At 56.8% G+C, this 17082-nt stretch overlaps 1 protein-coding gene across 1 annotated transcript; it reads right to left on the bottom strand.

Moving 5' to 3' along the window:
• Window positions 1-244: 244 nt before the first annotated feature.
• On the bottom strand, window positions 245-11978 carry PSMD2 (proteasome 26S subunit ubiquitin receptor, non-ATPase 2). The gene is made up of 21 exons (XM_056121219.1): window positions 11835-11978; window positions 11462-11518; window positions 10919-11083; window positions 8387-8508; window positions 8019-8243; window positions 7027-7185; window positions 6763-6907; window positions 5609-5669; window positions 5383-5529; window positions 4883-4989; window positions 4630-4757; window positions 4383-4470; window positions 3386-3548; window positions 3192-3293; window positions 2739-2884; window positions 2493-2576; window positions 1737-1905; window positions 1569-1663; window positions 1229-1355; window positions 705-823; window positions 245-583 (listed from the first exon to the last, which is right to left on the bottom strand). Exons 1-21 carry the CDS (start codon window positions 11967-11969, stop codon window positions 401-403), a joined length of 2727 nt encoding a protein of 908 aa, XP_055977194.1. The 5' UTR covers window positions 11970-11978; the 3' UTR covers window positions 245-400.
• Between the last annotated feature and the right edge of the window lie 5104 nt (window positions 11979-17082).

The raw sequence follows: 17082 nt of genomic DNA, 5'->3' as shown, positions 1-17082 counted from the left end.
CGAGCATCACTGGGTGTAGCTCCCCTCTCCAAACAAAAAGTAGCACGTGTGTCTGCGTCTCCTGAGAGAAGGCCCGCTCTACTGGTCCGTGGGCACAAGCTCATGCCCGGCAGGCTTCCGCAGCTGGGGAGGCCACCTCCCTGCTGGCCCAGGCTTGGGACCACCACCTGCCACTCCTTCACCCCCCGACACACTCGGCCTGGTCTCACAGAAGGACACCCAAAAAACCAGACACAGAGGAGCCTCGGGGATAAAGGCCTTTATTCAGCAACCTTCCTCGCTCAGTAACAAAAGAATGAAAAGAGAACCATTTCCCCAAAGGTGTGGAGCAGCCTCCACTCCGGGCAGCCAGAAGCCTGGCCTGACACAAGAGCCGCAGTTCAGAGTCCCTGGTGGCCACTCAGAGGTCATAGTTGGGGTTCTTCCGCAGGATGACAAAACCTTCCAGGATGGGGGTGACGGGAAGAAACTCCTCAGTGGCCAGCTCTGCCCGTTCCCCGTGAGCCAGTAGCACCGGAGTGGTGTGTGTCTGGAACCCCGTGATGGTCTTGGGCTTGCCGGCCTGGCCCACCACGTCCACCGCCTGCAGGGGGAGAGAGTGGAAATGGAGGGGCTCTGGCGGGGGACAGCGACAGCCAGCGGCCCTGCAGCTCCGCAGAGCCGGCGGATGGGCCTCCCCCAAGGTCCGGGCTGCAGCCCCTCACCTGGCCCACGCGGACGGACACTGGCAGGGGTCGCAGCTCCTCGTCGAAGGTTACCAGCATGCGGGGCTGCATGGCGGCCACCAGCCCGTACAGGACGTAGTGGGATTTGCCCAGAATGACTGCGGGGAAGAGCAGTATGTGAGGCCGCCAGACCCAACCCTGGCCGGCCTCCAGCCTCGCACGCCAAGCCCACTCCTCCCCCAGGCCAGATCCCGCACCCAGAGACCCCTGTCCTGCCCTGCCCTGCCCATCACTGCCCCAGTCTCTCAGGAGCAGACTCCGGACTCGGGTCCTCGCGCTCCGGAGACAATCTCTCTGACCCAGACTGAAAAGCATGAGAGGCAAGTAAGGATTCTGCGCCCCCTCCAGCTCCCCTCTGCCCCACAGGACCTCAGGAGGCCGTGGGGTGGGGGGTGGAGGGCCCACGGAGCCGGAGCTGTGCTCCTCGGTGACCACCGGGGCCCTGGTAAGGCCAGGACGCGGGCCGGGCGCACGGTGACAGAGTATTTCTGAAAGAAACTTACTGTTGCGAACGTCCAGGAAAGAGACTAGCACGGTGAGCAGCCCCGCCACTGCGACCTGACTCATGAGCTGCCGGTCACTGTGGTAAGGGCAGAGGGTGAGGGTGCCCTTGCCCAAATGTGTCAGGCCCTGGGGAGGACAGGGCAGAGTGGAAGTGAGGGTGGCCTCTGAGGGGTACCGACACACACACACACACACACACACACACACACACACACCACCCCCCTGCCCTGCCCGCCCCCAGCTCTGCCTCCCTGCTGGCCGACCCCGCCATGCCCTTCACATCGCCTCATCTCTCGTATCACACCTGGGCACACCCAAGGAAGAAGCATCTCTCCTTACCTGTGCTAGGCGCACCATAAAAAGGTTGTTGGGGTCCTTGGCATGATACTGGGCCAGCTGTCGCAGCATGGCAGCTAGCCGGGCATTGTTGGTGCCTGGAGAAGGGCAGGCATTGCAGGGGCTTGCAGGGACCCCCAGCCCCCTCCCAAGATGCAGACCTCTACTCACCACTGCCCACCATGCCCATGGCAAAGATGGAGTTATAGGAGACTTCCGGGTCAGCGTCGTGAGAGAACTTGCTCAGGGTGTCCAGGATGTTGAGCCGTGGATTTGAAACTGAGATCAGGGCCAGTGCTAACGGCACAGCCCGTCGGAGTGTAGGCTCGCCGTAACGCAGCTGGGGCAAACAGAAAACGTTGTCAGGGCAGCAGGGTGAGAGAGGCGGTATCACAGGCGACCGCCCTGCGCACGGTCCCTGAGCACCACCAGGAGTCACTCCAGAGCAGAGCTGGAACGGCCCTCAAACACCTCGCGTGCAGCCCAAGCTCCTCCCTAGCCCCTGCCGGCAAAGGACAAGGTGATCACAGAATGCAGCAGAAGCAGGCTCCCTTACAGAACAGACTGGGGGGGGGGGGGGGAGAGGTTTGGGGTTTATCCCCCTTTTGACCCGGGCAAGCCGCAAGTCAAAGTTCTCCCTGCACTATCGCTCCTTCACTTGGCGATGCTCAGGAATTTCTCCTGGCAGTGTGCAGGGGACCACATGGGATGCTGGGAATCGAACCCATGTTGGCCACGTGCAAGGCAAACGCCCTATCCGCTGTGCTATCGCTCCAGCTGCTGGGGGTGAGAGTTTTCACCAACTTTACAATGAACACGGGCAGAGCACAGCAGTGGGCCTCTCCCAGACACCCCAGAGGGAACATGTGCTCTGGAAACGCCCAGGCCGCACGCCGCGTTCCCCAATCCTCCCCACGCCACACTCACCAGGTGGCCGAAGGTCCGCAGCGCCATCTCCGCACCGATCTCCTCCCCCATGGCGATCAGGGCAATGCCCAGCACAGCCACGCCCTGCAGGGAACAGCAGGGCCCCATGAGTGGGTCCCCCAAGCCCCCAGCTCCAGCTCTGTCTGAGGAACCGCTGCCAGCAGAAAGCCCCTGTGGAGGGAGCCTGGCACAGACAGGGTGTGCCAGCCGCGCCCGCCCAGATGCCCAGCCAGCTGCCCACGGCACCTGGTGTGCCCCCATGTCGGCCGGGGCTTCCTTCTTGTCCTTGTCCTTCTTCTCCTTCTTGTCTTTGTCCTCCTCCTTCTCCTTGGAGTCGAAGTGCTCGCTGCAGATGTGGAGCAGCTGCTGCACCTTCAGGACGTTCCCGGAGCCTGTGGTGGGTCGGGACGGGGAGAGGCTAAGACACGAGACGGCCAAGTCACCGCTGCACAGGGGACACTAACAGCTTGTCGTGCGTGTTTTGTTTTTAGGCCACAACCAGCGGTGCTCAGGAGTTACTCCCGGCCGTGCTTGGGGGACCAGATGGGGTGCCGGGGATCGAACCCGGGCAAGCCGCAAGTCAAAGTTCTCCCTGCACTATCGCTCCTTCTCTCGGAAACCAGAGACTCTAAAGCGTCGGAAATAAGGCCAGCGAGGAACAGGGAGGGGCTGGGAAGCAGGAGGGAGCAGGACACAGACCTGCATAGGCGCACACGTCCACCAGCGTGTTGGCGAAACTGCGAAACGGTTCCGACACCACCTCCAGTGCGGCCAGGATGGCCTCAATAGCCTCGCCCTTCCCTAAAGGACAGGTTCGTTGGAGGGGTCAGAGGACATCCACCGGCGTCCAGCTCAGCCCCCAGCCTCCCACCCGAGAGCGTGCCGCGCCTGACCCAGGTGGTTGAGGCCCAGCCCCAGAGGGAGCCACCGGGCGTAAGTGTCCTTGAGCTCAGTCTCCGACTTCTCCATGATGGTCTGAAGGATCGTGGAAGTGACGTCGCCGTTGCAAGACCCCACCGCGATCATTCCGCAGGCCAGGGCCGTCACCCCTGCCACCTGTAGACGAGAGAAGCAGGCGACTAGCACGCACTCACCGCTCCTGGCGCCAGGCAGTCGGTACCCGCAGCCCAAGGCCAGAAGCCGTGGCCATTCACAGCCACTTACCCAGTTCCTGCCGTGCCCGCCGCTTTGCATGCTGTTACCCTTTCGCTCCCACAACCCCCCAAAGCTTGCGGTGACTAAAGGTGGCCAGGGTCTCTCCCTGGAGAGCAGAGGTGGCAACTCTAAACTAACATCAGACTCACACAGACCTAGGCCCTGACATAAGGTGGGATGCCGAGTCCAGGCTCCCGCTGCAGAAGCCCTGCCCCACACTAGGGCCAGGCTGAAAGTGGTTCTGGTGCAACACCAGGTGTGGCCTCCACAACAGAAAGCCCCGCCCCGGCCCCCACGTTCGATTTGTGTGCATCACTGAAACAACTCGACCAACAAGGACGACTCCTGGGGCCAGCGCAATAGTACAGAAGGTTACGTGCTTGCCTAGTATGCAGCAGACCTCAGTTCAGTCCCTGGCATCCCACATGGTCTCCTGAGACCCCCAGGAACAATCCCTGAGCACAGAGCCAGGAGCAATACTCAAGACCTCTGAGTGTGGCCCCAAAATGAAGCAACAAAACGAAACAAAACAAGAAAAAGATCACTCGGGGCAGAGCTCAAGGGACCACCTGCAGGGCCGGGGATCAAACCGGGGTGAGCCATAGGCTAGATAAGCGCCTACCCACTGAAATCTCTTCCACCCTCCCCCCTCCTCTTTCCACTACTTCCCTCGGAGAACGGCAGGATGCAGAACACCTTCCCAGCTCTCTCTCGGGACCAACAGCCCTGACTCACCTCCATGCTGGACTTGGAGTCGCCCATCACAGGCAAGAGCAGCGTCAGAACATCTTCGCGATTGGAGCCAGCATAGGCCAGGCCCAGCCTGTAGAGGCAGACACAGTTTCCCACACACGCCAAGCCGAGGTGAGGGAGGGAGCGGGAAGCTCGGCTCCACAGCCACGCCAGCCCTCCCCAGCACAGGTCCCCAAAGGCCCGGAGCCCACCCGCGCAGAGCCAAGCCAAGGGGCCTGGCGCCGCATACCCGAAGATGGAGCCGAGCCTCATGGTATTGCTGTTGTGGAGCACATAGTCTGAGAGCAGCGCCAGAGCCGGGTCACACTCGTTCCGCACGCCCGAGTTCACGATGCCACAGGCCAGCAGGGCTCCCGACTGCAAAGCACCGCCCTGCTCAGCGCTGGGGTCGCCGGCCGGCCTCGCCGTACCCCCTCGCACTGGGCCACAACACAGGGCCCACGGGAAAGCTGGGGGAGGCCTCGGGGAAGGCCCGCACCAACCTTGATGTAGTCCTCAGACGAGTAGAGGTACTTGTCGATCTGGGTGAGGCCTCCGTCCACATCCCACAGCAGAATCATGCCAAGGGACGCGGCTGCACTCAGCATCCCTGTGCACAGAAACCCCGTCAGCCTTCGGAGCCCTCCCCCAGGAAAACTGTAAGACAGCTCGAGCAATGGGGCCGGAGCCCTAGTACAGCAGCACAGCAGGCACGGCGTTTGCCTGGCAGGCGCTAGCTACGTCCCTGCACCCAACAGACCCCCATGCACAGCAGGAGTGAGTCCTGGGCAGAGTCAGGAGTAAGCCCTGAGCAGTGCCCAAACACAAAGAACTAACACCCTGTGGGGTCGGGGAGGTAGCTCAGCTCTGTGACGGGGGGACTCCCTGGCGAGTAGGAGGTCTCATCTGTCACCCGCCTCAAAAACGGGCACGTCCCAGGCCGTGCCCCAGTAAAGACAGTGAGGACCGGGACAGCACCCAGTTGGGCAGGCCCAGAACTGACCGTGGTCCTTGTTCTTGTACAGCCACTTGTTGCCGTCGTCGGTGAGCAGCTTGTCCTGGCCGAAGGCCGCGTTCACAAAGCCATTGACGAAGGAGGAGGCCAGGTTCATGCGCGCAGAGTCCACCTGCGAGCCACTGCCCCCAAACCCTGTGGGGGAGGGAAGGGAGGAGGGTGGAGGGCTGGGCCCACCCCAGGGGCCCCTCGGGAGTCCCTCCCTTCCACTCACTGTTGTTCTCCAGGTGGGTCTTGTAGATGTCATCGGGCACCTTAGGCTCCATGATGTCCAGCTGCAGACAAGTCAGACGGTCACATCTGCTCCCAGTTCGCTCCTAGCTGTCCCTCACTACCCGGCTGAATGCAAGCATTTGTGTGGGGGGGAGGGGCGGGGAGGGCAGGCTCAGCAAGGCTCGGGGCTTACTATACTACTGGGTCTGAGTTCAGTAATCACTCTCGCCTGTGCGCAGGGGACCATGTGGTAGCAGGGATGGAACCTGGGTCACCTGTGTGAAAGGCAAACGCCCTACCCACTGGACTTTTGCTCTGGCGCCTGAATGGAAACTCTTTAATACACCTACTTCAGATTTTTTTTGGTTTTTTGGGGAGTCATACCAAGTGATGATCAGGCGTTACTCTGGCTCTGCACTCAGAAATTACTCTAAGCAGTGCTCAGGGAACCATACGGGATGCCGGGGATCAAATCTGTGTGCCAGGCGAACATCTACTTGCTATACTATCACGCAAGCCCAACATACTTATTTTGGGACCCACACCTATTTGGGTACTCAGGAACTACTACTCCTGGCAGTGCTCAGGGGACCATGCAGTAGTGGAAACTGAACCTGGGTCTTTAATATCAACACCTCAAAAAAGGTGGTCCAGCCCTTTGAGTTTATCTCCGTGGCCCTGAATAACCAGAGGAGTCTAAAACTTTCTTTTGGGGTCACATCTGGCTGTGTTCAAGGCTTACCCCTTATTCTGCGCTCAGGGATTACCCTGGCAAGCATTTTGGTTCTGGGGATGGAACCCCAGTGAGCACCCTCCTCCCCATACCACCTCTCTGGTCCTGGACCGTTTTTTAAAAAAAAGAAAAAAAAAAACAGGAGAATCCAGACAGAGGTGTCCTCTGGAGAAGGTAAAATGCTAGGTACGATTACAACCCAGAGTCTTTTCGTTGTTGTTGTTTGAGTCACACCTAGCGATGCTCAGGGGTTCCCCTCCTGGCTCTGCACTCAGGAATCACTCCTGGCGGTGCTCAGGGGACCTTACAGAGAATGACGGGGATCGAACCCAGGTCAGCCGCACGCAAGGAAAATGCCCTCCCGCTGTACTACTGCTCCTGCCCCGACAGCCCAGAGTCCTGATGGCAATGGAGAGTCTCACCTCCCGAGCTAAGGCCAAGAAGTTACTGTTGAGCTGCACATTGGACATGATCTCTGTCAGGTCCTCATACTCCTCCACGTCCTCACTCAGCTCGAGGAACACTCCGTGGCGGCCGAGCATGAACGCCATCTGCTTCTGTACCACTCTGCGGGGAGAGCCGGCCCGTCCGCTCAGGCCCCCAGCACCGAGTGCACAGAAACCCACGCCAGGACCAGGCCTGGCGACTCCCGGTCTCCCCGCTCCCTCCGCCATCCACCCACGCACACGTCCTTGCAGGAGGTGAAGATATCTTCCACCAGCTCCATGTCGTTGAGCATCAGGGCCAAGCGCAGAGCCTCAGGGAAGCGACTGAACTTTCGGAACACACCAAGGGCACAACGCAGCAGGGCCGAGTTCTCTGGCTCCGGCACGTAGTTCACGCAACTGCAAGGAGGAGAGCAGGTCACCGAAGGCCCAAGGACACAGGACGAGAGAAGGTAAGGCGTCTGCCTGGCAGACAGCTGACCTGGCTCAACCCCCAGCACCGCAGATGGTTCCCAAGCCCCAGGACTGCTGCCTGAGCAGGGGAGTAAGGCTGCAGTACAGCTGGGCGTGGCCCCAGCACTCCCCCCCCCCAAAAAAAAAGAAAAAGAAAAAGGTTAGAAAATTCCAGTCACTTACCCCCATTTACCCAAAAATAAATATTCAGGAACCGGAGCAATAGTACAGCGGGTAGGGCGTTTGCCATGTATGCAGCCGACCCAAGTTCAATCCCTGGCATCCCATATGGTCCCCCGAGCACCGCCAGGAGTAATTCCTGAGTGCAGAGCCAAGAGTAACCCCTGTGCATTGTCGGGTGTGACCCCCAAAGGCAAAAACAAACAAAACAAAAACCCCAAATAAGGGGCTGGAGCAATAACACAGAGGGTAGGGCGTTTGCCTTGCACGCAGCCAACATGGCCGACCCAGGTTCGATTCCCAGCATCCCATATGGTCCCCGAGCACTGCCAGGAGTAACCCCTGAGCATCGCTGGGTGTGACCCAAAAACCAAAAAAAAAAAAAAAAAACCCAAAAACAAAAAAACAACCAAATAAATACTCAATGTCCATGTACCAAGCACCAGGGTAGATGCTGGATCTACTCAGAGAACACAACGTCTGTCCTCACAAGCTGCGTCACAAGACAGTAGCAACCACCAGACTGAATGCTGAAACGACGCTCTGGGAGACAGACGTGGTCCTTGTGGGCGGGGAGGCCTGGTGCCGCGCTCACCTACCTGGTGAGATAGAGGCAGACCTTCGCGTAGGCGTTCTCATCGATGTCCTTCTCCAGCATGTCCACCTGCTCGATTTCCATGAGCAGGTCACAGGCCTCGTGCTCCGCGTTGTGGGCCATGTTGTAGGGGACGATCTCCTTCACCAGCGTTAGCAGCGGCTCCCGCTGTGTCTTCTCGGCATCGTCTAGCTCCTGCCACTCCTTGGCCACTTCTCCTGCCAGATGCCTGCAGAAAGGCGCAGAGTGTCAAGAGAAGTGCGGCTCTGCCGGGAAGAAACTCAGTCTGGGAAATGGCCTCCACCTGCACCTCGGAGCCGGCATCATACCCGCCCTGCCTCCAGACCCTCAGGAAGAAAGGAAAGGTCTCACCTGACATACTCATGACCCCACGAGGCCAATTCCTCTTGGGAGCCCAGGAGCCGGTACTTGAGGCACTCACGCTCCCCACTCATGGTCATGGCCAGGACAGAAATGATGTCAGCTGCGAAACGCTACAAAGAACCAGCTGGTTGGAATCCAATTCAAAGCAAAGGCAGTGGTGTCACACTCACGCCCTCCCCCTAAACTGAATGTTCACCATACACCAGCACATGGGCTACTTCAGAGGCCCATGACACCCCTCAGTAACGCCATCTCCCCCTCTACTTTAAACCCAGACAGCAGAAGGGTGACGACCAGCGGAGAGCGAGAAAGACTGAGACTCAGAATTTCACTCTGATCACAGTAATGAACCAGAAGCACTGTAGCACTGTCCGCCCGCTGTTCATCGATTTGCTCGAGCAGGCACCAGTAACATCTCCATTGTGAGACTTCTTGTTACCATTTTTGGCATATCGAATACACCACAGGGAGCTTGCCAGGCTCTGCCGTGCGGGCAGAATACTCTTGGTAGCTTGTCGGGCTCTCTGAGAGGGGCAGAGGAATCGAACCCAGGTTGGCCGCGTGCAAGGCAAATGCTCTACCCGCTGTGCTATCACTCCAGTCCAATGAACTAGTAGTAAACGGTTTTATTTATCACTTTATTATTTTTTGCTTTTTGGGGTCCCACCAGTGATACTCAGGGATTACTCCTGACTCTGCACTCAGGAATTATTTCTGACAGTGTTTGGGGGACCATATGGGATGTCGAGGATCAAACCCAGGTCAGCCATGTGCAAGGCTAATGCCCTGTTGTACTATCATTCCAGCCACCTAGTAAAAGACCTTAAGACGAAAAAACTCACAACCTAGAAAGACTTTTGACACCTTCCATTTGACAAATGGTAGTGGTCAAGGACAAAACCAAAAAGGCACGTTAGGAGGCTGGTGCCGCAGTGCAGGTGAGAACTGAAGACGACTTCCTGAATTAAAGTTATAGCAAATAGAATAAGAGGTTGAACTGGGGGTCATATTTTAGAGGTCAAACCAACCAGTGGGGACCTGCGGATGGTTCGGTGAGAGAGCATCTACCTTACAGGCACAAGGGCACAGTTCTGTTCTCAGGTCTGGCGTGGGTGTCCAGTGTGACCCCAGCTGCATGGGATCCTTGGCAACTGCAGACGTGTGGGGTCTCTAGCATACCACAACCAACAGGCGTGGGTACTGCATCTAAATGGAGCAACCTCCCGAGAGAGACAGTGCAATGGTCTGAGCACACATTTTGCACATTGGAGGCCCAATCTTGATACCCGGCACCACATGGTCCCTGGATTAACATCAAGAGTGACCCCTGAGGGGCCGGAGCGATATTACAGCAGGTAAGGACGTTTGTCTTGCATGCAGTCAACCTGGATTCAATCCTCGGCATCCCATATGGTCCCCCAAGCACTGCCAGGAATAATTCCTGAGTACAGAGCCAGGAGTAACCTCCAAGCATCGCTGGGTGTGACCCAAAAAGCAAAAAAAAAGTGACCCCTGAGCAGAGCTAGGAGTAGTAACCCCTGAGGAACTGTTAGATATTCCCCAACACCTCTTAAAAACCAAAAACTTCCCCCAAATAAACGTGCCACATCACAGCGAGCACCACAAGCAACCAAATGGCAAACAGTGCCCACCTCCACACCCCCATTACAACCGAAAAAAAAAAAGGAGGGGAGGAAAATTGGGGCCAGAGAGATAGTACAACAAGCAGGGTACTTATCTTGCAGGTGGCTGACCAAGGTTCAATCCCTGGCACCCCACATGGTCCCCTGAACCCTAAGAAGTCATACTTGTGTGCAAAGCAAGGAGTAAGCACCGCTAGAGGTAGCTCCCAAAACAAAAAACAAACAACAAAAAAAGTGAAATACATTAAATGAATTAACACATGTGAGACAGAAGGAAAAAATTAAAAACTCAGCCTAAATTCTGAGGCCGGAGAGACAGTACAGCGGATAGGGCACCTGTCTTGAACATGGAAACCCTGGATTCAATCCCCGGCATCCGTATGGTCTCCTGAGCACCACCAAGAGTGATTCCTGAGTGCAAAGCCAGGAGTAGCCCCTGAGCATTGCCCAGGTGTGGCCCCAAAACAAATAAAACTCAGTCTAAATTCTAGGGTCTGGAGCCAAAGCACAGGAGGTAAAGTGCTTGCCTTGCACGCAGCAAACCCAGGTTCGATCCTGGGTATGGTGCCCTGAACCCTCCAGGAGTGATGTGTGAGTGCAAAGCCCGGAGTAAGCCCTGAGCACTGGCAGGTGTGGCCCAAAAACCAGAAAGAAAACAAAACAAACAAAAAAAAATTGAAGGTCCAACATATAGACAGTGCCTTCTGAGAAGGCAGTTCTACCGCTTAGGTATTTTGACAGCGATGAGCTCTGCTCAACAAGCTCAGATCACAGTTCCACCAAGCCTCCTGTGACCCACCTGCCCCCCAGCCCCAGGTCATCTCGGGAGGAAGACATCCCCCAAGGAGACCTCCCGCGGCACCAGAAATCCTTTCACCTTATTCTCCCCCGGAGCCATGTTGTCATAGATTTCCTTCAGCTTGCCATAATGAGGACGCAGGAACTTGAGAGGCTTGGGGACCGAGGTCATGGATGTGGTGGAGGACCGAATCTGTCTCCGCAGCTCCTCCAACGCGGGTCTGTACAGGGATGTGTCCTTCTCCTGATGGGAAAGATGTGAGGACTCAGAGCGTGGCATTGGACACCCTCCCCTCACACTTCTTTGATTTCTTTGAGGTCTCAAGTCCCAAGCACCGAATCAGTAACTTGGTAACTTTGTTTTCATTCACTTGGGATTCCTCCCAGGATGACAAACCACCAGGGCTAAAGAGTTCAAGGTGGGCTTCTGCTCTAGCTCACGTTGCAAAAATCCCTTCTAACTCTCCCCCCTTCTGGACGTGATCACCCTAAGACACTCGCAGGAAAATGCGATCCACCGCTCCCACTGCCACCCCGCAGAGGCGTCCCCACCCACTGGGGACGAGGCCCCGGGGAGACCAGACAGGAGCCCACCCCTGGCCCTGGCGTCGCTGCGACTCACCCCCAGACGTTCCACGAGCATCTCCAACTCATCTTGCAGCTGTTTGTCCTCCTCGGACTGGGCAGGTCCAGAAAAAGACGCAGTTCAGAAAGAGCCGGCACCGCCCCCTCCCCTCTACCCTGGGCCAGGAACTGGGCGCGGGACTGGAAGGCCAGGTCGGGAACCGGGGTGGACAGCCCCCCCCCGCACCCTGGGTGCACCCACGAGGCGAGGCTGCGGGCCGGAGGCGGGGTGCAGGAAGCCCCGAGGGCCGCCCCGCGCAGCCCCCGTGGCCCCCCGCGCGGCCGGGCCGTGGCGACGCGAGTTCGGGGCCTGCGGGGACCGCCGTGACTCAGCCCCCGCCGCCGGCGCGCCTCCCGGCCTCCCGCCTCACCAGCTCCTGCTCCTTGTCCTTGTCGCCGGCATCCCGCCGCTCCTTGCCGCCCGGCTTGTCATCCGCGCCGCCGGGGGCCGTGGCCGGGGGCTGCTGGGGCTGCGCGGGCACCGGATCCCGGCCACCGTCCTCCATCGCCGCCGCCGCCGCTGCCGTCAGGTGCGCGCGCACCGCTCGCCCCGCCCCGTTTCCCAGGGGGCCTCGCGCGCGGGGCGGGGCGAGGCGGGGCCTCGACCCGGGCCCAACCTGCCCGCCGCCGGAAACGCCCCCGCCTCGCCGCCACTTCCGCGGCCTGGGAGTTGCCCGCCCCCCGCCCGCGGAAGTCGCGCGAAAAACTACATTTCCCAGACGTCCGCGCGCGCCACAGGCCCCGCCCCCGCCCCGACCGGGAGTTTCCGGGTCGTCCCGTCCGGCCCTACCCGCCGTCTGCTAAGTGGCCTTCGGTGGCACAGGCGGTCTTTTCTTTTTCTTTTTCTTTTTTTTTTGCTTTTTGGGTCACACCCCGGAGATGCACTCCGGAATTACTCCTGGCGGTCCTCGGGGGACCATATGGGATGCTGGAAATCGAACCCGGGTTGGGCCGCGTGCAAGGCAAGCTCGTGGTCTGGTGGCGTCCAGGCGCTGCTCTCAGATTTCCTGATGGCGGTGCAAAGCGTACCCGCGGCAACACCCCTGTGGGCTGCGAGGCTGTCGGCGGCGAGGCGGGACACGTGGACGGCACTCTCGACATCCGCCTCGCTTTGTTGTCCGAGCCAAAAGACTGCGTCTTCTTTTTTTTTTGGCTTTTGGGGTCACACCCGGCGATGCACAGGGGTTACTCCTGGCTCTGCACTCAGGAATTACCCCTGGCGGTGCTCAGGGGACCATATGGGATGTTGGGAATCGAACCCGGGTCGGCCGCGTGCAAGGCGAACCCCCCCACCCGCTGTGCTATCTCTCCAGCCCCAAGACTGCGTCTTCTGTGTCCAGCTCCACACCGCTGTAAATGATGAACCGCAGCATTTCCCCCTAGGGAGGGTGAGGATGCGGCTATGGTCCTTCAGTCCACCTGGCTCCTGGAGTCTACACGAGGACATAAAATCCCGTCCCCAGGGTGGAGAGATGGTTCAGCGGGTAAGGCCCTTGCCTTGCACCTGGCCCACCCTAGTTCCATCCCCCGCAACCCATAGGGTCCCTCGAGCGCCTCCGGGAGTGATCCCTGAGTGCGAAGCCGGGACTAACCCGGTAACCCGAGTTATCACCGGGTGTCTCCCAGTCTTCCACCACCGCCTCCCCCCACACCTCTCAAAAACAAATCTTTGCAGTCAGTTTGTCTTTAGTTCTTACCCTGAAAAGGGTTCCTGGAGGTGTGAACTACATTCTTTATCTCTTGGTTGATTTAAATGGTACATATTCTGTTTTTTTGCTTGTGGGGGAGGGACACACCTGGCGATGCTCAGGGGTTACTCCTTGCTTTGCATTCAGGAATTACTCCTGGCAGACTTGGGAGGCCATTTGGAGAATAGAGCCCAGGTCAACCGCGTGCAAGGCACATTGCCCTGTGACTCCTCTGAAACCATTTTTTTGGGGGGGGGGATGCTCAGGGGTTATTCCTGGCTTTGCACTCAGGAATTACTCCTGGTGATGCTCGGGGGACCATATGGGATGCCGGGAATCAAACCTGGGTTGGCTGCGTGCAAGGCAAACACCCTACCCGCTGTGCTATTGCTCCGGCCCCTGAAACCCGTTTTTAAAACTTTTTCTGCTTTTTCCACTCTGGAGAAGCCTGTGTTCTCTCTTGAGTATATATTTCTCTATTTCTTTCTTTTTATGTTTCTCAATGTCTTTCTTATTGAAAGGAAGAAAGTTTTTTGTTTTGTTTTTTTGCTTTTTGGGTCACACCTGGCGATGCTCAGGGGTTACTCCTGGCTTTGCACTCAGGAATCACTCCTGGCGGTGCTCGGGGGACCATATGGGATGCTGGGAATCGAACCTGTATCGGCCATATTGGCTGCATGCAAGACAAACATCCTACCCGCTGTGCTATCGCTACAGCCCCCAGGAAGAAAGTTTTTATTAACTTTTTAAAACACACACACACACACACGCACCTGAGTTCTTTTCCATTCAGTGCGTGAATTCTGGGAATGACTTCCATTTCTGTAGCCAGTTCCTTCCTAGACCTGGTTTGCTGGTGGAAATTGCAGGTTCTGTCAGTGCCCTGCCTATTCTATCTTCAGCTTGAATGTCCTTATACTGTCATGCTCTTCTTCAGTCATTTGTAGGCAGGTTTCTCCTAAGTCTCTCTGTGACATCGTTCTATTATACCTCAGATTTTGTCTTTTATACCAGTCACATCCCAACCAGCCCCCTTTAAGAAGATGGAGTGTTGGTGTAGCATAAAACACAGACTATTGATCATTGGTGACTCTAGGAGAAGGGTTTTTGAACCTCGGTTCCACTATTCCAACTTTTCTGTGGGTTTAAAAGTACTTCAGATTATAAAGGGGGATAGCTAGGTGATTGGAGGGTATGCCTTGCACGTATGGAGACCAGAGTGCAATCTCCAAAACCCCATAGCCCCTGAGTGCTGCTAGATGTGGTCCTGGTGGTCCCCAGTACCATATACACACACTCACACACGTTTTAAAAATACATTTTCAGGGAGGCAGGGTTTGATCCTTGGCATGCCATATGGTTGATCACTCAAGCACCACCAGGAGTAGTCCCTGAGCATCTCAGCATGTGGCCCCCTCAGAAGATTAAAATATTTCTAGGGGCTGGAGAAATATTACAGTGGATAGGGTGCTTGCCATACACACAGTCAAGCTGTGTTCAATTCCCGGAACCCCATATGGTCCCTCTGAGCCCCACCAGGAATGATCCCTAAGTACAGAACCAGGAGTAAGCCCTGAGCAGTGCTGGGCATGGCCCCCAAATATCATTATATTCCAAATAAATGTGCTTGAAAGAGCTCAATATTTGAGCCCGTGCTTTGCATGTGTTTGTTTGATCTCCGGTATTGCATGTTTTCCGCAAAAGCACTGCTGGGAGTATCATACAACCCCCGTCCCCACCAGGTATGACCCTCAAACAAACCCCAAACACAAAGGTAAATGCAACTGCGGTAGGCGGGAGAACAGCTTCGAAGAGTGATAGACCTGGTGTTTAGAGCCAAAGCCCGCCATCTGCCAGCTGTGATATGTGGGCACACTTCTCAGTGTTCAGCCTGATTCCTCCCTCTGAGAAATGTAGGTACTGAACCACCTCCCTGGCAAGTTGCTCTGCAAATGAAGGGACAGTGTGTGCACAGCACCTCGCCAGGAGCCTGGCAACTCGAGAGGAGACACCTGTCATTTTTTCCAGCTTCCTCAACTTTGCAGAGCCGAAGGACAGTATTGCACAGCACCACGGGTGCAGCTTCTACGCCTATTGATGGTTTCAAGAGTGGAATACAACTGCTCTGCGAAGCTTAACAGAAAAAGCAGGAGCGCAACTATTATGGCAGGAAGTTCCCAGATCTTCTAGTCCCCGGCTCCCCATTCTATCCCCCAACCCCCAAGCCTCTCTACCCAAGTGTAAATGCCTGATTGATGGTTTTGATATTTTGGGCGATTTTTTGTTTGTTTTTTTGGCTTTTGGGTTTTTTGGGTTGGTTGGTTGGTTGGTTTTCTACACCTGCTGGTGCTCAGGGCTTATTTCTGGCTCTGAGCTCTGGTATCACTGAAGCCGGGGTCGGGGGATAATATGGATCAAACTCGGGTGGCCCAGCGCAAGGCAAGCACCCTTCCTGCTGTATTATCTTCCAGGAGGCCTCTGGAAGATGGTAGATGTTTTCCAGGAAGTGTGATAACACCCCCCTCTCCCTCCCTTCCCAGAAGCTGCCTCAAGGCCCCGCCCCTCCTACCTCCTTCTGTCAAATGATAGCCACACAAATCTCATTTTGGCCCCAAGCTGGGCTGCAGAGTTCACCACCCTAAGGATTGTTCCCCCCCTACCCCAGGTTGCTACTTTGTGGGATTTGACTGCTAATGCCCAGGGCTGACAGCAGGTGTTGCAAGCTCCCTCCTTTCCATAGCTACTGTTACAAATTCCCTTCCCTCTGTAGGTCTTTTCCACCTGCCCCTCAGGATCATCCTAAATACCTCCCCAATTTTTGTTTTTGTTTTTGGACCACAGTCAACGATGCTCACGGGTTACTCCTGGCTCGGCGCTCAGGAATTGCCCTACCCACTGTACTATGACTGAACCCCCAGTGCTTCCCAATTTCCGAACATGGCCCTGCAAGCTAATGAGCCTTTCACAGTGCTATTCCTCCTGACTGAAATGTCCTTCACGGGTTGCAGCTGGCAGGTTCTCCCATCTTTGCACCCCAGTTTAGCATCATCGCTCTGGGAAGCTGCACTATCCACCCTTCAGGAAATTAATTTCTTCCCTGTGTCCCTCCTCCTCTCCCCCCCCAAAAAAAGAAGGGGGTGGAGAGACAGTACAGGGGTTTTAGGTGCTTGCCTTAGGCCTACCGTGGTTTGATCTTTGACACCACTTTTGTTTTGTTTTGTTTTGTTTTTTTTGGTCACACCCAGTGATGCACAGGGGTTACTCCTGGCTCTGCACTCAGGAATTACTCTTACCATATGGGATGCTGGGAATCGAACCCGGGTTAGCTGCATGCAAGGCAACGCCCCTTTGACACCACTTATGGTCCCTGCATCACCACCAGGAATTATCCCTGAGCACAGAGCCAGGAGTAAGCCCAGAGTACAGCCAGCTGTGGCCCCCAAACAAAAACAACAGAAAGAGGTTGCAGAAGAGAGGGATTACAGGTGCTAAGGTGCTTGCCTTCACACAGCTGACTCACAGCCAACCCGTAACCATGTCAGTTAATAAAAGAATGCAGTAAAGAAGGAGCACCCTCCGAGGTGCCCGCACCAGGAGCCGTGTTCAGAAACGCCCCTTCCCTCTGGCTGTGGAGGGGCCACGGGGCTGCCATGTCTGGCACCTGGCTGGGTCTCACTGAATGGAGACCGAGCCAGCAGAGCTCTGAGCTTTGGCAGCTGCCAGGAGACCCTCTGGGGAACAGCCGCTACCACGCTTCCCTTCATGGAGCACTGTTGTGGGGAGTCTTCTTCCCCGCTGCCCCGGCCCCCTAGCCAGCAAACTCAGCGTCAGTTCCAGCTCTGTGCACCACTGGACGCTGGCCAGTCATAGCAGCCGGGGCACAGCCACCAAAGGGATCTGGTGAACGCCGGCTGTGTTCAGCCCGGCCAGA

Source organism: Sorex fumeus, unplaced genomic scaffold, assembly GCF_029834395.1.
Source record: "Sorex fumeus unplaced genomic scaffold, SorFum_2.1 ptg000044l, whole genome shotgun sequence".
Lineage (NCBI taxonomy): Eukaryota > Metazoa > Chordata > Mammalia > Eulipotyphla > Soricidae > Sorex > Sorex fumeus.
This window is presented reverse-complemented; position numbering and strand designations above follow the sequence as displayed.

Excerpts from the sequence above, each read along its gene's own strand:
- PSMD2 (XM_056121219.1), bottom strand. The coding sequence starts at position 11,969 with ATGGAGGACGGTGGCCGGGATCCGGTGCCCGCGCAGCCCCAGCAGCCC. Across the intron at positions 11,519-11,834 it reads AGGACAAGGAGCAGGAGCTG|TCCGAGGAGGACAAACAGCT; the intron begins GTGAGGCGGGAG and ends GGACCTGCCCAG. Across the intron at positions 1,906-2,492 it reads TGCGGACCTTCGGCCACCTG|CTGCGTTACGGCGAGCCTAC; the intron begins GTGAGTGTGGCG and ends TGTTTGCCCCAG.